This window comes from Pteropus alecto, unplaced genomic scaffold (genome assembly GCF_000325575.1).
Source record: "Pteropus alecto unplaced genomic scaffold, ASM32557v1 scaffold56, whole genome shotgun sequence".
Lineage (NCBI taxonomy): Eukaryota > Metazoa > Chordata > Mammalia > Chiroptera > Pteropodidae > Pteropus > Pteropus alecto.
The window spans coordinates 1202031-1225352 of record NW_006438871.1 but is presented as its reverse complement, the minus strand read 5'-3'; the positions used below and the strand labels follow the sequence as shown (position 1 = coordinate 1225352).

At 65.8% G+C, this 23322-nt stretch overlaps 1 protein-coding gene across 5 annotated transcripts in view; it reads left to right on the top strand.

Moving 5' to 3' along the window:
* The window catches only part of MAD1L1 (mitotic arrest deficient 1 like 1), a 240204-nt gene that overhangs the window by 209585 nt on the left and 7297 nt on the right, over positions 1–23322 (top strand). For 2 of the 5 annotated variants that reach the window (XM_025049565.1, XM_015592494.2), the window contains one exon: positions 8642–8832. In XM_025049565.1, coding sequence (XP_024905333.1) covers positions 8642–8832 — 191 coding nt within the window. Of the gene's footprint in view, positions 1–8641; positions 8833–20847; positions 21018–23322 lie in introns of those variants that run through there. The other 3 variants (XM_015592496.2, XM_015592495.2, XM_025049564.1) reach the window with 3 other exon arrangements.

Sequence of the window (23322 nt, the reverse complement as noted above, 5' to 3'; positions counted from 1 at the left end):
GGGCAGTGGAGTGTTAGTGGGCGATGACAAGGCACGAGCCATCAGCCCTGAGAAGACATGCGTGTGACTGCGTGAAGGACCCATCTGAGGAGTCTCCGTGCCGTGTCATCCCAAGTGTGCGACACTGGACAAGACACAGCTCGGGGGCGGGGATGTGGTCGTGGGGTCAGGGAGCGGAGGGGCGAGCAGGCAGAGCGCAGAGGACGTGTAGGGCAGTGAAGTGACTCTGTGATGTGACGGTAGCGGGTATGTGTCATTGCACATCTGTCCAAGCCCAGGGGATGCACAGCACCCAGCGTGAATGGTGATGTAGACTGTGGCCTTTGGGTGACAGTGATGGTCACTGTAGGTCCATCGGTTGTAGTGGGGGATGGTTATGGGGGGCTGTGCATGGGAGCGTAAGTGGGAATCTGTACCTTCTTCGCAAGTTTGCTGTGAACCCAAAACGGCTCTGATAGTCTTAAAAAAAAAAAAAAAAAGCAAACGCCAGCTTTTCACCTCTTCAGCACGCGGTGGTTTTCGGTGTTCGGTGCGGTGCCCGTCTCTGCTGTCACTGTGGGGCGGCCCCATCACCCGAGGGCTGCTCCGGCCACGTGCAGTCCCCCCGACCTGCCCTCTGTGTCCCCAGACACGTCACACAGGCGGACCACACGGCACACAGGCCCACGGGTCTGGCGCTGCCCCTGAGCGGCTGTTTTCAGGTCCCCCGTGTCGTAGCGCGGGGTCAGCACTTCGTTTCTTTGCGGTTAGGAGGCCGCGCCTCTGCAGGTCACGTGACGTGGCACGCTGCGTTTCGCTCGCCCCGTCATCCGCGGACAGAGGCACTCTGGCCGTGGCGATGCTGCTGCGTGGACAGTGGCGTGCGAGGCTTGCTGCGGGCGAGGGGTTGCGCCTCTCGGCCGCGAGCGGCATCGCTGGGCGTGTGCCACGTCTGTGTGTGAGTTTCTAAGAAGCTGCCAGACTGTTTTCCGGGGCAGCTGCACCCCTTCACGTCGGCCGCGTGAGGGCTTCTGGTGCCCGCGCCCCCTCACTGACCTGGGCTGTTATCCGACCACGTGGCGTGGCCGTTCTGACCGGGTGACCCGTCCTCTTAACTGGAGGTGTCGGGCACGTCTCCGTGTGCTCACCAGCCATCGTGCGCCTTCGGCGACACGTCTCCTGAGTCATTCGCCCGTTCCCTGACTCGCCGATCCCTCCGTCTAATCTCTCCGTGAGAGCCTTTTGATAAGCAGCAGTTTCCGCGTGTGGCGGGGCCTCAGCTGTCCGCTTCTTTCTGTGCTTCGTGCTTTCTTTGTCCCAAGGGAGCTGTGCTCACTGCAGCCGTTTCCTCCCAGAGGCTTTTCCAGGGGACCCTGGAGCACGTTGGATGGTTTTCCGTGTGTGGCCTAAGCAGGCATCCGGGCTCACTCGGTCCCTCTCAGATGCTTGCTGGTCCCTGTGCCTCGTGTGGAGAGACTTCTCGTCGAATCGCCTTTGATGCCCTTTTGAAAAATCTGTTGATAGTCTGTTTCGGTCCAGACTGTTTCTGGTCGGCTTCCCATGCGCGCACCAGCGTGGCGGCCCCGCGACCCTGCCCTTCTGTCCGTAGGCTGCGGATCCGGGCGCGTCTCTGCATCGGCCCGCGTCTTCCGCGTCCGCGCCCTCAGCACTGCTGCCTCTGTCCAGAGCGAGGCCTGAAGCCGTCAGGCCACCGCATCAGTGTCCCCTGGCTGGGCTGCCACAGCCGGTCACGTCCTCACAGCTCCTTGCTGCTTTGGCTTCTAGTGACGGCCACCTTCCTTGGCTCATGGCCCCGTCCGCCACCCTCTGAGCTGACAACGCAGCCCCTCAGATGTCCCACTGGACCCTGCATCCCTCGTGGTGGCATCAGGCCCGCCTGGGTACTTCCGGCCTCCCAGGTCACTCACGCCCGCCAGGGCCTCTCACCTTGTGAGGAAAGAGTCCCCAGTCTGGGCATCGGGAGGGGCCACCTGCCCGGTCTGGGTCTTGGTCACTCATCGGCCACTGGGATGCTGGTTCTTCCCTTGGACTTTGATGAGGTGACAAGGCCTTGCAGAGGCAGCAGTAGCCCCTGGGCACCCGGTCCTGGGGTGAAGGCTGTGGCCCTGGACAGCCATGCAGGGGCTGCTGTGGGGAGCTCGGGAGCCTGCCGGCCTCAGGCAGGACCCCCAGGGCTGCAGAGACAGAAGGGCTGGCGGACAGCCGGGCAGACATGCTTGTGAGAGTCGGGCGGTGGGCTCCGTGTAGCTGGCTCCCTCGGGTCTGCAGGGCCCTGGCGGGGGCCAGGAAGGCCAGCCTGGGGTGGCGGGGGGCGGTCCTCCCAGCAGGACTGCTGCCTAGTGGCCTCTGGGGAACTGCCCCACTATGAAGGCCTGGCTTCTGGGTCTGGCTTCTCTGCCCGTTGGCTGGTTGGTGACTTGGAGCCCACCAACTTCGAGTCTGTCAGAGGCCCAGATGAGGGTCAGGAAGTGGCCTTCCACTTGGGCCAGCTGGCCCTCCGCTCCGGAAAGGGCCAGCAGGGCTGGGAGCCTGGCACCCGTGAGGCTCGGGGCTGGCCGTCCTCTGGGGCTTCGACTGCTCTCTGTTCTCAGCAGTGGGGGAGGGAGCCTTCCCGAGAATATGATGTCACATCAGCACCCGCCTGTCACCCTGGGACGCTCCCACCCCATAATCTGGTGGGCCGTAATTGCTGGTGTCTTTTCAGATCATTTTTGTGCAAGGTGACAAGCTGTTTGCGGAGTGAGCGGTTAATCACACACATGCCCTGTTTGAGCGCACCCAGGCGGCGTCTGCCAGGAGCCTGGTGGTGGCGCACGCACGGCCATCTGCATGTAATTCCAGGGCCAGTGTCTTCTCTCTTGTGCAAAATGTGCAATTTCCGGCCCAGCAGGGGAACCCAGGCTTATGATGGAGACCGTGTCCCAGAGGCCAGGGGCTTCAGGCAGACACATCCCCTCAGGTGGCAGCAGGCTCTGGCTAGGGGACGGCGGGGCCCTGTCCACCTGTCACTGAGGCCAGCATCTGGGGACGGTGGCACCCTGTCACGCCCTTTCTCAGGAAGGCCTCCCTGCCCGAGTGCTGTGCAGAGCAGGGGCAGCTGGGGCCACCCAGGCCCCTCGCCCGGAGTTTGGGCTCGGGGCGGAAGTGGTCTCCGAGAGGAGCCCAGCGGGCCTCTTGTGCCTCGTCGGCGGCCCTGCTCTTCCGTGTGTGGTGTCCCGGGTGTCCCGGGAGCATCGGTCCAGCCCGCAGCCCCGCTCCTTCTCCCTCCAGATGGCCAGCCAGGACCGGGCTGCAGACGCGCCGTCTCAGGCCTGCAGAGCCGACTCCCAGAGCTGCTAATAAAACTGCATAAATATTTGATGCCTAATTATTAAATATTTAAAAATGTAAAACTGAAATGGTTTAGAAGGTATAGGACATGAATAATTCATCCTGGGCGTGTGGCAGCGCAGCCCAGCCTTGAGCCGGAGCCAAGCCCGGGCTCCCCAACACCAGCCCGGGAGGGCGGGGGTGGGGCCACTGCGGGGCCACAGTGGCTGGGCTCCCGGGGAGACGCACATGCCCCTGCGTCCGCGCCCCCCGCCTCCCAGCTCGCGGCTGCGCTGACCTGACCTGAGGCTCTGCGCACCCCGGCCACACCCCGCACCGTGGGGTCCCTTCGCTGGTCTTTGACCAGCTCGCCATGCACCGACTTCCCTTGCCCAGGCGCCCTCCGGATGTGTGGGGACACTTTGCACACACCCCCACCCCGTCTCCCCCAGACCCAACACCTCACGCTGAACGGCTGCTCCTTGTGTGGCCTCGCTGTCCAGTCCTACGCCGTGAGTTCCCACCCAGTGATGGCTGTGCCTGCTGCGTGATTTTCCTCCAGTGTCTGGACACCGAGCGGGCACTTCCCTCAGCCTGTCGCACACACGGGACCTCCAGGCCCTGCATGACAGGCGACAGCACTGTCCTCGGATCACACCATCTGCCCTTCCCCTGCCCCATCTGCGCCCTGGGCCAGCGTGGGCTGAGGAGGTGGGCGCAGAGGAGGCGCCTGGGGATGTCCCCTCCCCCACTCCCACCTGCTGTGCGCGGCAAGGACCCGAGGGGCAGCCAGCTACCACCTCTGCTCTGAGGACCGCTCCAGGCTGCAGAGGCAGGGGCCCGGGTCAGAGGGCACCGACGGCCTTTCTGGCCCGTAGCGGAGCTGGGAGCTGCTTGGCCGGGCTCCTGGGGACGGGCACGCGCGCCGGCCCGCGGCCCAGCCCGCAGCACTGCAGCCTCGCCCTCCGGGCCGTTCAGGCTGCTGCCCTTGGCGTGGCCTGTCCGCGCCTAGTCCTCCTATGTTTTTTAAAGGCCTGAAAATGCCCGGCATTGGTTAAGTGTTTTTTATTCACTTTTCAGAAAGAAAAAGGGCTCTGTCCTGAGTCCCCAAAGGAAAGTTTCAAAAGCTGCTTCCGACTCCGAAGCAGGGCACTGCTGCCGGGCAGCTCGGCCCGTGGAGGCCTATGTGCCCCCCCCACCAAGCGCTCGCCCCCCGTGGGGAAGGGGGCGGGCAGGACGCCTCCGCCTGCTCGCAGGGCCTGAGGCTGGTGCTGCCTCCCCTCCCGCTCCCCCCTGGGAGGTGAGGCGTCTGGCTGGAGCCCGTGGGCGCACGCTCACCCGGCACAGCACTGGCTGGGCTCTGCCACGCCTGGTCCCTGCCTCACAGCTGCAGGTTACACGGCTGTATCCGCTTTGTCTTTTTGCCCTAGACTCGTTCTCCCCGTCTTGCTGCCCACACGGGCACCGCCGGCCGCCCAGAAGCTCTGGCCCTGTTGCTGTCCCTTGGCCCTGTCCCCTGCACCTCATCTTCCTGCTCCCACCCTGTCCTCCTTGTGCGCCAGCCCCATGTGCCTCTCCTTCCCCTCACCCCCCTGCACCCCACTCCCCTGCCGTCCCTGTCCCCTGGTGGTCCCACCCGCACCGTGACTACCCCACTCTGATGGGGTACACCCCCGACGCCCTGCCCTCTGCTGGTCCACCTCCGGAAGCCCCTCCTCCTCCCTGTGCCCGCGGGTTGCGGGGGGACGGGGGGAGCCCTGCAGGAGCCGTGGGCCGTGGGCCCTGGGACCCGGCGGAGCTCCTGTCCTCGCGCTCTGCAGGTGCCGTCCGTGTCCAGTTCCGTCTTGCATTCGGGGCGAGGGTCCTGAGATCGCAGGCCCGTGCGGACCCCCAAGTCCTCGGGGCCTTGGGCAGCTGCTGCCCTGCTCTCGGAGTTCAGCGTGTTCTAGCCTCACACGCTCAACCCGGGGACACTGGCTCCGCTCCCACGAGCTTCTCTCTCAGGCCGTCCTCGTCCCGGCGCCCCGTGTCTCCCTGGGGGTTCCTGTCGGTGGGCGTCGGGGCTCCGGCCTCTGCCCGCTGTGCTCCGTGTCATCGCTGAGGAGGGCACCACCTGGGGCATCGTCCGCCGCGTGGCTGTTGGCGGTGGTGTCCGTGGCTCGGTCGTGGGCAGACTCTTCCCTGTGCGTCCAGGGCTCAGAAGTCGGCGTCGTCGTTTGCAGTGCTCCCTTCCCCTCCACGTGTCCCCTCGACTCGCTGAGTGTGTGGCAGTGGCATCTCCTGGTGCGTCTGGAGGTCCCTGGCGCTTGCTTGCCCGGGTGGCTGGCTGGTGGGCTTCGTCACCGGTGACAGGGCTGCGGTTCCCGGGCCTGGCGTTGGGACACAGCTGGGGGGAGCAGGATGGACACGCGCCTTCCCTCCTCCAGCTTCAGAGTGGCCCCGTCTGTTCTACTTTTGATTAAACTGGCCACAAAGCTCCCCTGGCGAGTGTGATTTGGGGTTCATGGGGACTGGCTCTCATGCTTTCTGTGCTCCGGGCCCCTGGCGGTGCCCTGGGGACACAATGGTGACGAAAAAGACCTGATGCTGATGCTCCTCTGAGCTCAGTCCACAGGAGGAAGTAAGCACTAACGAAGGACTTTTCCAGTAACCTGCCGCGTTTCAGTAAATGCCGTGGAGGAGGCCACGGTGTCCCCTGAGAACACACAGCACGACACCAGGTCTCTCCCATGGTCCTTTGGTGGGCCGTGTGAGAGCTAGCTCGGCCATGATGGCCACAGGGCACATCTTCCCCCAGGATCTTCGAGTTCTGTCCAGGTGACCTGGGCCCTCGCACGGTGTGGGGCCGGACGCAGGGCAGAGGGCCTGACCCTGTCACCAGGGCCTGCCTGGGCCCAGGCTGCGCACCGCTCCGTGGCCATCACGGAGGCCTCGGGGCAAGTGGCGGCTTGGCTTTGGAGTCTGGCCACCCTGAGTCCTGGTCCCAGCTCTGCACCCAGGGGCTTGGGCCATCCCCGTGGCCGCTGCCTCCACTGTGAAGAGCTGACTTCCCCGCAGGGGGACAAGGCCGCCACAGCACCCACTCTGCTGCCGCAGTCCTCCTGGACTCAGACCTGGGCCAGGCCGGCCACCAGTGGCGAGCTGGACACCATGTCTCCCTCCCTGGTGTTTGTCCTAACAGTGGGAGCCATTGCTTCACGAGATCCCAGAGGCAGAGGTGCTGGAGGTCGCTGTCACCCAGCGTGTAGCCGCAGGACAGGCCCGGCGGCTGTCAGCAGGGTCGGACCCAGTGCCCTTCATCTGTAGCCCCGCTGGCCGTGGCGGTTGCCGCAGTCTGGCCCGGGTCAGGTGTGGGCCTGGCTCACGCCTGTAGGAGAGGAGGGACGTGGACGAGCCACCCCGGGGCCGCCCTCCTGAGAGCCATTAGCATCTTTAACACGATTCCGCTGCTGTCTCCCGCGTGCGCACCTGAAGGCCCAAGCAGTGCCCGGCGTTCAGAGGGAGGGCTGGCAGGAAGGGAATGGAGCCTCCGGTGCGTGCGCTCTCAGTGCATCAGAGGCCCGGGCCGTCTTCGTGCGCCCCGTCTCTCCGCGCGCCCCGTCTCTCCACGCGCCCCGTCTCTCCGCGCGCCCCGTCTCCGCGCGCCCGCCTGCCCGCTTCTCCGTTGCTCTTCCCACCCTCTAGGGTACAGCCACGTCCAGCTTCGTGGCAGCAAACAGCCCTCAGGAGACCTGTGCCCGCACACACTTGTGCCGATGTCTTCCCCGGGGGAGCTGCGCCCCTCTCCTGCCAGCGCCTCCGTGGCAGTGTGACCCACCGTTGTCCTGCGTCCTGCCCACGGAACCTTCACAGCCGCCTTCTGGCTCCCAGGAGGTGCCCGGAGTGGCAGCCGGGAGCGCTGCCCGGTATCGGGTCCTCGTTCAGACCCGGAAAGCAGCCGGCCGTGCAGATGGTCTGGGGTCGCGTTCAGGCCCCGGCGAGTCCAGTCCCGGAGCGCCAAGGGGCAGGCAGTGTGGTGGTCGCGTTTGGTCCTGGAGTCGGGCAGGCCTGCCTCTGCCTCGCGTCTGTGGCCGAGTGTCAAATCTTTGTGTCCCTTGCAGCCATGTAGCCACCTGGGTCCCCATCAGTAGGCAGCACCTGGGCCCCACGGTATTCACGGCCACCACAATCCAGTGTGACCCTCACAACAGACTCTGAAGGCCACCACTTAGTCCACAAACCCCGGCAGCCAGAGGGCCCGGCACTGGGCTCTGGGCCGCAGGCGAGGAGGGCAGCGTGGGGCGGAGGCCTCCACTGGCTTTCTCTCCCAGGGATGCGGCTGCCCATCCCCCGCCCTGTCCTCCTCATCCCCAGGAAGTGACCCTGACTGAGTCTGCTGCCCTCCAGCTGCTGGACTCGACGCGGCTGGCTCTTAGCTCCACCAGGGAGCTGGCAGTTAACGGGCCTGGACCGGACGAGGGCGGCCTGAGAAGGAGGGGCCATGTCCCTGTCTGCCGAGGATCCTGGGACCCACAGAGCATGCAGGGAGGGCCAGACTCAAATCTGGGGCTCGGAGGCCTGGGATTCCCCACAAGCCCCTTGGCCGGCTGGGCCCCGTCCAGCTCCAGACGGGGCATTGGGTAGCACTAGGCTTAGGCAGAGCCAGCCTTCCTGGTTAGTGGGGTACGTTGAGGTGCCGTTGGGGCCAGGGCACTTTGGGTGAAGGGTTCAGTGCATATGCACCTGTTGGCTTCACATAGCTGGTTTCTCTCCATGTGGCTGTGAACTGCAGCGGGTGGCCCAGGGGCCTCTGCCCCGAACCGTCCAGTTAGAGCAGCCAGCGGGGCGACAGTGGGCCTCGGGGGCCCGTCCAGACCCTGCCTCCGAGGGAGCTGCGGTCTTGTCCCCGGGCGGCCCGAGGCAGCACAGTCCAGAGTCTCCGTGCTGGCCGCTGCTGCCGACTGGGAGTGCCTGCCAGCCTCCGCCTGGGGACCCCGGGCTGCAGCCCCCCTCCTCCCAGCGCCCTCCCCTGAAGCCGTGGCATGGGGCCAGCCCACCCCCGCGCCCTGACTCAGGCCGGTCAGCAGTGCTCTTGTCATTCTGCTGGCCGAGAGCTGGGCCAGGCGTGGGGTCGGCGGCCAGGGCCTCGGGCACCGTCATTCTCAGCGTCACCACCTTTAATGGAGCGGCTGCGTCACCGTCAGCACCAGGCCAGGCCGTTGGTCGGCTTGTCCTTTGCCCTCGATGGCTAAGCACACAGATCAAGCGTCTCTTTCCGCCTCGTAGCCGGTGATCTCTGACCCTGGCACCTGCTGCCCCTCTGGCCCGTGACTCACCTCCTTCTCCTCCACAGAGCTGAAGAAGCAGGTGGAGAGCGCGGAGCTGAAAAACCAGCGGCTCAAGGAGGTTTTCCAGACCAAGATCCAGGAGTTCCGGAAGGCCTGCTACACGCTCACGGGCTACCAGGTGGACATCACCAGGGAGGGCCAGTACCGGCTGACGTCCATGTACGCCGAGCACAAGGACGACTGCCTCGTCTTCAAGGTAGGACCGGGGGAGGAGGGCGGGCCCCGGCCCCGCTCCGGCTCTGCCCACTCTCTCCTGCCCCCGAGCTCAGCCCGCTGCCCCCGTGCCTAGGCGCCCGGCTTTTCAGAAACAGAGCCGTCGTTACCCTTGGGTCAGCCACAAGGAGATGGGGGTGCTGCTCAGCTCTGCCCCTGGACCCGGGGCTCGGGCAGGGTCATGAGGGGTTTGGGGCGCAGGTGGGCGGAGGTGCTGGCGGGCAGGTTTTGGCTGCAGGGCCTGGCGCTGGGCTGCATGTGACACGGTGCAGCCCACGCGTCTTCCTGCACGGCGGCCTCTGGCTCCTGGAAGTCAGCGTCTGGTGCCGGTTGTGCCCCGCTTTGGTCCGGGGGTCCCGGGAGGTCTGAGCTCGCCTGCACGTGCTTCGGCCCATTGGCTCGGGTTGGTGGCTATCTCTGACCCACCATGGAGTGTCTCGTCAGAAACAGGGTGGAACTCGGCGGGTAAAGCGACTGGATGCAAGCCACATGGGCTGGGAGGGGCCAGAGCCAGAGGTCAGTGCTGGACCGTGGGCTGCACGGGAGCCAGGGCCTTGCCAGGGCCTTGCCAGGGCCTTGCTCAGCCACGTGCCCAGGGCCTGGCACAGGAGAGCGCGCCCCTGCCGTGGAGTGCACAGTGAGATGGACAGAGCCCGTGAGGGGGAGGCTGCAGAGTGCTGGGGATCGAGACAGGGCCAGAGCACACATCCCGCTTCCTGTCTTGGTCACCCCACTTTCTGCCCCAGCTCAGCGCCTCCCCACACCAGCTCCCACAAGAGCAGCAGGGACTGGAGTTGGGGGCGGTCTCCGTGGGAGTCGAGCTGGTTCCGCGTACGTGGGCCAGGTGAGTCCTGTGTCCCTCCCCAGCTGTGCCGGCCTCTCCCAGGGCAGAGAGGACCTAGACAGAGGACAGGCGGTCCGTATAGGATCCCCCAGGTGCCCAGGCAGCCGCAGGCAGGACCCGCTCCAGCTACAGCTGGGTCAGCTGCAGCCGCCGAGAGTCCAGTCACAGACCCAAGACCACCGAGCCTTGGTCTCCGTCTAGAGCAAATGCTGCCGTCCACGGCCGTGGGGAGCCAGACGCACACCCACCCCGTCCGCCACTGGATCCTCTTATAGGGGGGTGACTAGCTCTGCCCCACCGTGATGAGCACCAGGCAGGGCATTGGGGGTGGCGGTGCTGGCATGCTGCTGGGGCTCCTGGCTGCCCCCTCTGTGGCCTCTGTCCTCTGCCTCCGCTGGCAGAAGCCACTGGGCTCAGGAAACGACAGCTGCCCGGCCCACTGGCCTGCTGACGTGGCGGTCTCTGCAGGCTTTGTGGTGGGTGTGTGTGCGTTGCTCCTGTCACTCAGAGGCCTCCTTAGAGCTCGGCTCCTCCGTGAGGAGGGTCCCCTCCCTGCCCCCAAATGCTGGAAGCCCTGAGCCTGTGAGCTTCTCTGTGGGCCTGAGCTGTCAGGCCCTTGGGGGCCCATGGGCGGCCCTGGGAAAGCTTCCCCCTTGGCAGATGCCGAGTGGACAGGTTTGGAGGTGTCAGGCCCTTTGGCAGGAAAAGTCTGACCAGGGAACCAGGACTGGCGGTGCTGGTAGGTCCGCGTGTCACCGTGAGACTACCGAGCGCAGCCCGGAGGGTGTCCCCACGCAGAGAGGCTGCCCTGCGCCTCGTCCTGGCATGCGGACTGCCCCTGAGGGTTTGTGGGGCCGGCGGGCAGAAGGGAAAACAGCAGACAGCCGGCGACCGTGGGACCCAGGTGGCTCACACCACCTGCAGGTAGCCAGTCTCAGCCAGGGACACAGGCCGCGGCCGCGTGTCCCAGCAGTGCGCAGAGGGCTCAAGCCATCCATGTGTGTGCAGCCTGACCGGCCTGCGCCCCGGGCTGGGTCACCTGTTCTGCGGGCTCAGGTCCCACCCGAAATGGAGAGCTCGGTCCAGACGCTCCCTGGGCCCTCGCTGTGGCCTCTGGGCTCAGAGTCGCCTTCATCAGGGTGCGGGAGGTCTCGGCGTGGGCCGGGGGCCGGCGTGCAGACGCATGTGGAGGCGGCCACGGCAGGCTGGGGCAGGGGCGCCCTGCATGGCCACCTCAGTTTACTTTACTTTCCCAGAGATGATTTCTCAGGCGGGAAGGGGGCTGACGGCCAACTCAGAAATGGCCGAGTGCTGTCGGGCTGAGCGGGCTCTGCCCGCGTGCGCTGGGATCACTGGGGTTTAGGGCTCAGCCCGCAGGCTCTGCCGGAGGGTGCGGCTCCCGGCGGCCTGGCCTCCCTGCCTCTCCCGCCCGCCGTGGCTTCGTCTTCACAGCATGACGGAGGCTCCAGGGCGCTCAGCGCGTCATCTGGGCTCACGCCTCTGATGGACCAGGAGGCAGAGGCCGGGAGGGCGGTGGCTTTCTGGTCACTCCACGCAGTGCGCCCCGGCCTTCGATCCTTCCTGAACTGAGCTAGTCCGTTTGGAGCTGTCCGAGTGCCAGGGGCGGGCTGGCTTTGCCTTCTTTTGTCTCCAGAGCAGAGGGAATGCTGGCCACAGAGGCTCTTGGGCTTTTCCACAGGAGCCTGGCCCTTGGCCTCAGCCTCCTCGTGTGACCCGGCCTCAGCATGTCCTTTCCTGCCTGGCCGGAAGACACTTCCTGTACCCAGGGCACCTTGCCCAGCTCGACGGGGGCCAGAGCTGTCCCCCAGCCTGGGGCTGAGGCTGTGGTGTGAAGCCAGGGTGTGGCCTCCGGGCCAGTGAGGAGCTGGGTGGTCCCTGGGAAAGGGGGCTTCTGCAGACGTGGACAACCCCAGACTCAGCTCTCTGGGCTTCCAGAAATGCTGCTCCTCTTGGAAGAAGCGCCTATTATTCATGACCAGTTTCCCTTCTGGTCCCTCAGACCAGTAAGTGGATGAGTGGACGGGACTGCCAGTGAGCCTGAGCGCTGGGCTGCGTGCAAGGGCTGCCGGGCCCGGGGCAAGCTGGCCTTGTCCCTGCTCTGTGCAGTCCTCGGCCATCTGCTTACGCAGGCTGTGTGGTCAGCTCAAGGCCCGGCGAGGGAGGATGGTGACAAGCCCGTGCATCCAGGGGCGGCCCTGCCAGGAGGGGCAGGGCTGACGGGGTCCCCTGGGGTCCCGGGGGACAGACCGAGGTGCTTTCTCTTTGCCCCCCACCCCCACAAGACGCCCGTCGGAGGAAGCCGACTCTGGAGCGATCGGTCTAGCTGGTGACGGTCCAGACAGACACTTGCATTTGAATTTGACTTTTGTGGGTCCTCTGAATCTCAAATGGAGCTGCTTTGAATGCATGGTGACTTCAGAACCTCTCTGGAGGTGCCTGACTCAGGATGCTGAGCAGCCACAGGGTGCTGTGGTCCCAGCCCGTCTGCCTGGCCACACGTGCCTCCTGGGACATGGGGGACAGGCAGGGCCTGGGTTCATCCGGAGGGTGCCAGGCCGAGCTGCCGCGTCCCAGTGGGGGAGGGGCCGGCTGCTTTGGGGGACCTGGAGGTGGGGCTGGACAGCAGGACTCCCAGGGTGCAGCCCTCATCAGCACTCAGAAAGGCTCCTCGCCCTCGGGGCATAGACGGGCGCAGGGAGTAGAGAGCGGGCTGACTTGCTGCAGTGGAGGTGATCAGGAGGCTGATGACTTCTTGGCAGTCACGAGACGAAGCTGGGGTCGGACTAGGTGAGAGCTTCTTCCCAAGGAAGTACCCAGCTCCTCACAGCGGTCAGTGGGCCCCCGACTGAGGGTGGCACGGTGCTGTGGAAAGGTCCGGGTTCACCCCAGCAGCACGTGCAGAGGCCCAGTAGTCAGGGCTGTAGGGCCGAGCCCCAGGCATGTTGAGGCAGAGAGGGGCGTGTCTGGGAAGGCTGAGTGGGCGGGGACTCTGGCCCTCGGCCGCTGCTGCAGACCCTTCTGGAACTTCCTAGTGGGGCAGAGGGGCTGCGCACATGGGGTGTCTGCCCACTGAGCGCCGGATGTGGGGTGCGGGCTGTGGGGTGCGGGGCTGCGGGGTGCAGGGCTATGGGGTGTGAGCTGTGGGATGTGGGGTGTGGGTGCAGGGTGCGGGATGTGGGGTGCCGGGGGCTCCAGCCAACTCCCCTCCTCTGACCACACACAGAGCAGTGTCTGTGGCTTTGCAGTCGTCACAGTCATTGTAGGAAATCTATCGAAGCGTAATGAAGTACACAGACTGACCTTAAACCACTCGTGATCTGTCTCCTGCGATGTCACCGCACCAGGAGCGTCCCGTGGTGCCCCGTCACCGCCCCCGTGTGGGCTTCTGTGCTCCGGCAAGTAGGGGCCATGGCGAGTGGCGCTGGGTCCGCTTCCTGCATTTAGCGCCGTGTGGTGAGCGTTCCGCGCTCCAGCGCCCCTCACGTTGACGGCGTCTGGGGGTCGTCGTTTTGTGGCTGCGTCATAACTTATTAGCACGTTTCCCCGTGGTCGGACGTTTAACTGGTCCCTCTTTGGACTTACTCACGTGTCTGCTCACTGTCGTGAGCAGCGTGGCAGTGACTCGTCCACGCAGACCCCGTCCGCGTCTGTCTTCAGACCGGGCTCCAAGCTCCGTACTGGGCGAATCGCTTCAATGACGAGGCTCAGGCTATGACCCTGAGCTCCGTGGGGAGCTTTCGGCACCGTGGACAGCGTCCGGGTTAACGACGCTCGTCACACCCGCTGTGACGTGTGGGGCAGCGCCTCACCCCGTCTGGCACCAGGTCAGCAGACTGGGGCCCGCGGTCCCGGCCAGAGGCACCCCCAACAGACGGACAAGTGCCGCGGTTCACCCTTCCACCTGGTCTCCAGTGCCCACCACGAGGCCGCCACCGAGAGCAGCTGCGCCCCGTCCCACGGCGTCTCAGGGTCCGTCCTGTGGGCCGCGTGGACTCCGTCCCGTCGGGTTGCGGAAGAGGCCGCCTCGGGGACCGGCCCGCGGGGCTCTGGTCACCAGGAGGCCGATCGCTCACCGAGCGACGTTGGCATCGTACGTCCCTCAGGCCTTCAAGTCTTCCTCGCCGACGTACCTCTGCTGTCCACAACGCTGAGCAGCTTTTCCCAGGGCGCGGCGAGCGGGCGTCACGGACGTGGAGGCCGGGGCTCTGGTCTGTCTCGGGAGGGACAGGGGGAGGCGTTGCGGAGTCCCGTGTCCAGGCCCCTCTGGTGCAGGCGCTGCCCGGGGCTGGTGGCCGCGTCTGGCGCTGCTGATCCCTGCAGTGACCGCGAAAGCATCTGCAGGCCCCGCGCCCCGCGCCCCTCTGCCGACGCCGTCTCTGCCATCGCTCCGTTTATACGGTGTGGAGTTCGTTTGCACGTTCCAGTGACAAAAAGCCTCCTTCCAAGCCCAGTTTATTTAAGTTAATGAGGGTGGTCGGTTTCAAGGAAAACGTTGAGCAAATAACAGACCTGGCACGCAGCGTCGCGCATTCGGCTGCCGCTGAGAGATCCGCGTGGCCGGCCCGCTCGCTCAGCGAGGCAGCCGTCCACCGTGCTCTGCAGAGTGGCTGACGTCACAGAGGCCGGACACGCACTGCTGGGCTGGCGCAGCCGGGGTCCGGCGTGTGTCCACTGCGAGGGCAGAGTGCCGGGAGCGCCACACTCAGGCCCTCGACGTGGGGCGGGCCCTGCACCCCTCCCGCGGGCGCGGGGAGCTGTCTCCGGGCACTGGCTCTCACCTGGGGTGATTTTTCTCCAGGGGACACTTAGAGTGTCGGGCGGTTTTCAGCTGTCACAGTTGGGGTGTTGCCCCTGGCATCGGGTGAGTAAAGTCCGCGGGTGCCTCTGCCAGGGTGGCCCCCGCTGGGGATCTCCAGGCACCCATGAGTGGCCACCGGGGGACCCAGCACAGTCGTACTTTAGGCTCTGAGAGGTAGACGGCCTTGGGGAGAGAGACGGCCTCTCCTGTCCGCTGAGTCCCGGGGGCGGTGGGATCGCCCAAGAGGCCCCCGGCAGCTCTGCAGGAGCCTGGGCGTGCTGGCACCGAGTCTGCCCCCTGCTGAGTCCTCACACCAGCCCCACCTTGAGCTAAGAAAGAGCAGTCCAGGGAAGGGGAGCTGTTCGGCATGGCCACCCCCGTGGTGGTCGCCGTCTGGACAGCAGGAGACAGGCAGCAGTGGCAGGAGCGCAGCCACCCTCGGGGCAGAGGCGGGTCTTGTGTGGTGGGGCCGTGGCTGTCCCCGGCGGCAGGGTCGGGTGGGGAGGCAAGCAGCCCGCAGGTGCCGAGGACCCGTCTGAGTGCGTCTGGCCGGGCAGGAGGCGGGACAGCGATCTGGTGGTCAGTCCACGTCCGCCACGGCCTGCAGGGAACGTGGGGGGCACCGGAGACTGGAAGTGGGGGACAGCACCGCTGTCACGCATGTTCCTTCATAAGCAGGACCCGGGGGTTGGTCTCCCCGCATTCTGAGCCCTCGCTCTGCATCCGTGCTGCTCGCCGGGGCGGAGGGGTCCAGGCAGGTCCTGCCTTTAGCCTTTGGACTTGGCAGGAGGGCCCAGAAGGGTGCTTGCAAACGGGGGCGCCCAGCCCCAGCCCGCCCCTCCCACGCACTCCACCTCGAGCTCCAGTCCAGGCACATCGGGCGCCGGGGGCCCCCCAGACTCAGAACACAGGCGCAGCCTCAGGATTCGGGGTCTGCCTCCCCCACTTTCTGAGGTCACATGGCCTCACTCAGGGCTCTGCCCAAAGGTCACCTTGTGGACAGGCCTTCTGTGACTGTCCTGTTTGGAAGAAAACCACTGTCTGTCTAGGCTCTCCCCTGCTTCGTTTTTTCTTGTTGTTGTTGTTTTTGGTTCTTATTTTTTTGTTTTTTGGACATGACACTTTAGTGCTTTTTTGATCTATCTCGTTAGAATACCACGCTCTGCAGGAACAACAGCGTTGTCTGATTTACTTCCAGATGTGTCCTCAGCACCTAGAACAGCGCCTGACACGTAGTAGGCCCTCAGTAAGTGGTGGGGAGATGGAGGGGTGGGTGGACAGGAGTGTGGACGGGATGGGAGGCGCAGGGATAGGCAGAGGACCCAGTACTCATAGAGGAGTAGAACAAGAAAACGCAGAATGTTTCGGGAGCCACGTGGCCAGGGTGTAGGGCTTGCCTCCGGGGGCAGCGGGGACGCCAGCGCACTGTGACAGAGCCGTCACTGAGCGCGTGTGCCTGGCCAGCAGAGCACTGGGCCCTTGGACTGAGTTTTTACTCGGTCCTCCCAGCTCTGAGGTGCAGTTGCCCATTGTGCGCGTGAGGGTACAGGCTCAGAGCGGTCATCTGCCCAGGGTGTTCGTGGCAACATTTCTACCTTTTATCCCTGCACAGACTACGGGCAGCCGCCCTGATCCCGTGTGTCACCTCACAGAGGGACACCTGGGCCATTCCTGCACACGGGAGTGCACCTCACCCAACTCCGCCTCACTGGCCAGCATGGGATCCCTGGGGACTGAGGACCCAGAGCTCGCGCCTGTCCGGAGACGCTCTAAGCCAGCAGGCGGCTGAGCCGAGGTCCCCTGAGGCCAGCGTCCCTGCTGGGCTCCAGAGCAGGCAGGTCTGGCGGGGCTGCAGCTGCCCGCTCTATACTCTGCCTCCCGCTCCCCCGAGGACTGCGGTCTGCAGGGGAACTTTGGGGGCAGGTCTTACGGCTCCTCCCGCTCCAGCTCCCGGTGGAACGTTGCCAGCACACTGGCTTGGCACCCGGGGACAGGGCCGTGCTCTAGGGTCCTCGCCATCGGTGACAGGCACTGTGGTGACAACTTCCTTGGCATTCAGCCCAGCCCGTGTTGAGGAAAATCAAGTTGAAATTAAATCAAATTTCAAATGTTAAACCAACCTATTAAAAAAAGCAATCACATAGAAACGTGTGTTTTTCCAAACACTTGTTCCCTCTGTCCCAGTTACGCATCCAGGGACAAAGCCCGGGCCTACGGGGCAGCCAGCCCCAGTCCTGGCACAGGCCCCGTGACACGGCCCGGCCCTGGGCAGGTGCAGAGCCGGAGACCCGCAGGTCTGTGATGGGGACGGGAGCCTGGCCGCAGAGCCCCCGTCTGGCCTCGGGCCGGACGCCCCGGGCATCCTGCATTTCTGGACTGACTGGATGGGGGGCGGGAGTGGCTGTAAGTCCTAGAATCTGTTCCTCCAAATAGACCCCCAGGGTCCTGGGACAAGACGTCGGCCGCCCGGCCCTGGAGCCAGGCCGGGTCCTCAGCGCCGAGACTGTCCCCGTCCAGCACGCCCTTCCCCACCCTCCCCCTGGCCGGCTCTGCCATCCCTCTCTGCTGGCAGGGCCGTGGGGTGGCTGCCTGGGTGTGGCCCGTCCTGCGCCTCAGGAAAGCACACAGCACATCCGGGGCAGCCCCCCGGTCGGGGACAGCAGGGACAAGAGTGGCTGGGCACCGGCAGTGGCATTGCCAGGACACAGGGCTGCCCGCCGGGGGGCAGAGGGATGGGCTGGAGTGCTCAGCTGGGTCGCTGGTGGGTTGACCCTGTTACCTGGTCAGCTGCTATTCATTTCGTGACCTGGACCCTGGTCTGGCCGCTGCTACCCCATACCCAGGAGGCTCGGTGGAGACCGTGTGCACCACAGGGGTGACTGGGGGCCTCGGGCGACCGCGGGGAGGGAGACGTCCACCCGCCGCATGCTCTGGCCCCGCAGAGGCCCCAGGGAGGGAGGGAGACCAGCCTGAGCCTGCCCTGCCCATCTCCACAACCGACCACTCTGAGTCTCGGCCCAGCAGCCCAGGCAGGAGAGGAGGTGGCCTAGCTCGTCCGGCCAAGCCCTGTGAGACCCGGGCTCCATGAAGGTGGCCTGCACGAGAGGGGTGGGTGTCACCGCATCCGTGCACCCCAGCCCTGTGGTCAGGGTTTAGCAGTAGGGTGTTTCAAGGTCACACTGCACATCCAAACCTGGGTGTCCTGAATGTGCCACCACGCGTGCTGTCAGGCAGGGAGGAGCTGGGCCGTCTGGAGCACCATCGCCTGCTTGCGCACTTCTGCGTTCACTGGGCAAGGCCTGGGGCGGGGGGGACCATGGGAGCCTCCCTTGGGAGCGAGCTCTGCTGCAGGTGCCCTTGGAGCGCCGAGGGGCCGAAGGGTGGCCGGGCGCGAGGCTCTGGTTCGCGCTCCACCCTGACCCTGGGCACAGCCCCTCCTGGCCAGTGGGCTCAGAGCCTTACCCCGAGGGGCCCGGAGGGGTGAGTGCCATGGGCTTCGGCTGGCCAGGGCTGGAGCAGGTGGCAGGCCGGAGCGAGCCCGTCATCAGGTAGCCAGCCGGCTGCTGATGCCGGTGACAGAGCGACGTGATTACTCGCTAATGCAGTGCCTCGCAAAACTTTTTATTAGATTTACGCCTTTGCTTTCAAAATGCTCCTTGGAAATAAACTTCCAGGGCTGTTACACCTTGTACCACTCAGTTTAATTAACTTGCAAAATCGCATAGTATCACCTGGCCCCTGGCACCCAGTGCGAGCTCCCGGACGTGGGCTGCCTCACAGCCCGGGGTTGGCCTGGGTGCTCCAAGCCGGCGGTCAGGGCCCTCATGGCCAGTGGACATGGCGACGTCCCCGACCGCCTTCTCGCCACAGGAGTCCGTGTGTCAGTGCAGAGCCCCGCGGGCGGGCAGCATCCAGGCTGCGGTCACCCTGCCTGCGGCTGCCGAGACTGTCCCGAGCAGGCCTGGCGACTTGGCCTCTGCTCAGACACCTTCAGGGTCCCCGGCTGCCCCCAGCTATGGCCCTGCACATCTGCCTCCCCAGCCCCCGCCTGACGGCCCGGCCGTCTCAGCTTGATCTGCCTCCACTCCACAGTCGCCCCAAGGCACTCGGGCTCCGGACAGTAAGCTCTTGCCGTGTTGTCTGTCGCTGGGCCAGCGCACCCAGGCGCTGGTCGGCCGGGCACCAGCCGCCTGCTTGTTGGACTCTGGCCCTCACACAGCCGTAGCGGGCGTGAGTCACGTGGCTCCAAAGGGCACAGGGTCGCCCAAGTCTATGGCTGGGAAGAGACCACAGCTGCCCATCCTGCTCTGAGGAGACGGGTGGGCACAGCTGCGGAGGGGAGCTGAGTGCAGCGACCCCCTGGAAACTGCCCCCCTGACCGCACAGGGCAGCCACTCGCAGCAGCGAGTCATGCGGGACAGGTGACAGCTCGAGGTCTCCCGCCCTATACCGGGGGAGGGCTGGGCCTCCGAGTCTGCCTGAGCCACAGCCCCGCGTAGGACCCCCACCCCGCCTGCACTGCCACTGGGGCCACTCTGGTGCCCGTAGCTAGCCGGCCCCTGCACGTCACGCACGTTGGGCCGTGTCCCCAAGAAACCTGGTATTTGACGGAAGGACAGGCAGCGTTGGGGCAGGTCTGCCTGCCCAGACAGCCCCAGACAGCCCCAGACAGCCCCAGACAGCAGTGCCTATGCTTTCCCGGGATAGCTGGGGATGTTCGAGCACTTTAAGGAATTATTTCAGAAATGAAATCACGGACAGGTACTTGCCGGATGCACAGAGATGATTTGTATTCCATTCTGGGGCCGAGGAGCAAATCAGCTGCAGAATGTGTTTCGAAATTGCTTTTTTAAGTGAACGTGGTCAGTGGAGATGCGGCGCGGTCAGCAGGACGTGGACTCCCCTGCAGGCGAGAAAGGCCCGTGAGTGGTCCGCACACAGGCGCCACTCCGGCCCCCCGGAGCGCGGAAGGGGAAGCGCTGCCCGCGCCGCCTCGGCGGACGGCACCGCGGACCACGCAGCGCTCCCCCCTCGCTTTGTTGACGAGAGTGGGAAGCGCGGCCTGCGCCCAGGTCTGGGGACGATGCGGGCGCACGCAGCTCCTTCTGCGGGGCCTCCCCGGGCACACGGCCTCCAGCTGGATCAGGGGCCCCCAGATTTCGGCCGCCAATCCCTGGCCCTGCGCCCTTTTGCTGCACTGGACCCTGGGTTCTGGGAAGCCCTTCAGTTCGAGGACACCTGGGGAACGAAGGACTCCTGTTGGACGGGCACCCTTGGGTGTGGGCGCGCCCTGGTGGCTTTGGCGGCGTCCAGCCTGGCGGTGAGGTGCTGCCAGTGAGGGCACGCCACACCCGCCTGGCTGTGCTCCACTGGCCCCCAACAGGGCACGTGTCTGGGGAGCTGGAGGGAGAGGCGGCTGAGGGGCTTTGCTGCCGTCCAGTGACATCCACATCTGCGACACCTGGGTGGCTCGTGCTGCAGGTGAGAGGGTGGAGCCCCTGCAGCCAAGGGGAGCAGAGGGACGTGCTGGCATTGAGAAGGTTCTGGAGGGCACAGCGCCTTCCCGTCTGCAGGGGGCGTGGCACCCATCTCTCGCCTGCCTGTCCCCTGCTCCGTGGCCTGAGCACCATTTGGCTCCTAGCACTTCCGGGCACTGCTACCTTACAGCATGTCCCCAAGTTCAGCCACAGCAAAGGGCTCCCCGTGTGTGTCACTTTTACGGTGAAGTTGAGCGTGCTGTGCATCTCCGTGGTCGTGGGCCAACTTAGAGCTCGTCCCGGCCCGTGGGCAGAGCCCGGCCCTGCACGCCTCTGCCCGAGGCGGTGACGTGACGGCCTCTCCCCAGACCTCTTGGCTCACGGACACCCAGGAGTTGGAGGACAGACTGAGGCGAGCTGCCTGTCTCCCGTCGGCGTAGAGTTCAGTGGGCTCCGTGGGTCCCGGCGTTTTCTGGTTCGTTGACCTCCAGCCGTCAGGACAGCTGAAGGGATCGGGTTGGCCAGGCTGTCTGGTTGGCCAAGGTCACAGCCGCCGCCTCGCCCACATTAGTATTCCCTGCATGGCCCCTGTGGATCAAGTCACACTTTAGAGCGCATCCCTGCCTCAGCCTCGGAAAAGCTGCAGAAGGGCTGGGGATAATGGTGGGGCCTCCCAGCCCAGCCAGCACATCGCGCCTGGGCAGTAGGCAGCGTCCAGCGAGTTGTCCGTGGGGTTCGTGTGGGAGGATGTCCTGCCTGTGTGCTCGGCCCAGCCTGGGCAGTGCCCTATGTCCAGCGTGGGCGAGACAGGCCCTGAGTGTCACTGTGGCCCCCCTCCCCCATCGTCCTGTCGTACAGGCTCTGGATGGAGGTGACAGTGACCGTGGCTGTCTGCCCACTCAGCTCTTTGGCCGTGCATCCTGACGGCAGCCTGCCAGATGGCCATCTGGCCCGTCGCAGAGGAGCCACGTGTGGAGAGGCCCAGCCTGTCTAAGCCCAGACCCCCAAGTGCCCCAGAAGCCCGGAAAGAAGGCGGTTCAGGCACCACCCTGTCCTGTCCGGTGCTCGGTGCGTGCAGAGCCGTGCCAGCCCTCAGCCTCGGGCGCTCAGCCCCTTGCATAGCAAGGAGGTGCCCTGTGCACAGCCTTGGGGGCCCCTTCCCCGCCCCAGCTCCTCACCTACCCTGTGACCCCCACCCCCATTTGTTCCACTCCCAGGGGTCTCGCGGAGACCCCTCTGAGGGTCTGCCTGTCAATACCCACCCTGACATCCCACGGGAGCATGAGGCTCAGCTGTGAGCCTGTCACCCCGCAGGCCATGGGGGGTTTGTGCAGCGTGCGCCTCCACTCTCTCGTCCCAGGAATTCTGACAGCCCAGCGGCAGCGGGCACGGCTAAGCCACACCAGCCAAGATGCATCCAGAATTTCCAAAATCGCCGTCTTTTTTAAATTGCCTTTCAGCCACGGTGACATGTGCTGATCTGCATGAATGTTGCCACCGTGGTTCTGCCGTCGCGGTGCCTCTCCGCTCCCGCGGCACGTGCGCGTGCGCTGTCCCCTCACAGAAAACCAAACTTCCCGAGCACCCTCCCCACCTTGGCGGCCGTTGGCGGTGGCGGAAGTGGGCAGAACCACAGACCTGGGGCGGCGAGGCAGAGCGCCGGAGGGAGCAGCCAAGTGCGGGGGGCGTGGCCCCGGGAACGCCACGCCCCGTCCTGCACATTTAGAGCGAGCCCAGCAGGTGGCCAGCAGGTGGCCAGGCCCTGACGGTGAGCGGCTGGAGTTGTGACAGACCCTGCGGTTCCGACGCAGGGACCTGGCTGTGCTCCTGTAGGAGGCCCCTGGGGCTTGGCCTGCGCCCCAGATGCAGCGATGGGGCGCCTTGTGCTGTGTGCTCATGAACTGCTCACCGCAGACACGCTGGCGAGCCCTCGGGCCAAGCCTCCAGCTCCCCCAGTCGGCTCACACCCCGGATGCCGCGGCCTGCCCCCCGCCCCCCGTGGGCTGACTCGGGCTCCTCTGCGGGGCCGGTGGGGCGGGCGGAGGTCTGCGGCCGCACGGGAGCTGCTCAGTGTGTGCAGCGGGCGGACCCCAGGAGCGATGTCCCCGGGTAGACGACCAGGCCCTCCTCGGGGGCCCCAGGCGGCAGTGGCTGTGGGACGGGTGCCACGGAGCCGGCTAGGGATTCGTGGTGGAAGCATCCCTGCCCCACCCCCCAGAACCTGCCACGTAGCCCCGGAGCGGTTGGTGGTCCCGCGGGGAGCACGCGGGAGCCCAACCGGGGAGCGTGCAGGTGGAAAGGCCGCGTGTGAGGCGCAAGGTCCGCCGCCCCCGCTCAGTCACGGCGTGGCAGTCGAAGATGGAAATGCAGCTTGAAAGCCTTTGTGAGCAATTAGCGTCAGAAACACAAGACCTACAAAGCCATAAACTCTGCGCGCGTTGGTGCCAGGCCCTAATTAAAGAAGAAGAAAGCAAACTCCCTTTCACGGTCGGGTTTCCGGCCCTGCCAAAGATGAGGAACAAGGCAGTTTGCAGATGATGCCGACGCCAGAGGGGAGCGTGGGGTGGTCGGGACAAGGACGGCGGCAGGCGTGCGGAGGCGGGGACCAGGGCACGTCCTGGGTCTGCCCCAGGGCCTCGGTGGGAGCTCCGGCGGTTCCCGGCGCGGCGGCGTCTCCCACGGCAGCGGTGCAGCCGGAGCCGCCCCAGAGGCCTCTGAGCCACAGGCGACCTCAGACACTGGCCTCGGCCCTAAGTCCCTCCAAACGCCCGTCACCCTCCCCCGCACTAGCGCCCCAAGCGCGGCCCTGGACAGTGCAGCCTCTGCACCCGCTTGCTCCGTCCCACCTGCTGCTCGCTGACGAGGGGACGGAAATGGAGCCACGTGCAGCAGCCGGCCTGGGAGCCGGGGGGGAGCATGGCCGTTGTCACAGGGTGGAGACGGCCTTCATGTCCCGCGTCACCGGCAGCAGGTCCCTGCTCCCGTCCCCTCCACAGCGCTGGACAGAGCCGGGAGGCTGATCTGGTCTGGCTGGTGACGGGCCAGGTGGGGAGCCCCCCTCCTGAGCCGCGGAGCCCGGCAGCCCTGGTCCCTCGGGGGCGTGTCGAGCGTGAGCGCGCGCTCTCTCCGCATCCTTGGAGACGGCCGCAGGCTTTTTCCTCCTCCAAGCACGTGGAACGTCGCCCGCTTTCCCGGTGGTGACCCAGCCGTGCGTTCCGGGCGGGTCCCGTGTGGCCGGCCATGTCCAGCTGCTTAACCGCACTCTGCAGGACCCTCCCGTCCAAGTCCCGAGCCCAGTTTCCCCTGTGACGCCAGCATCTGGTCCCAGTTCCT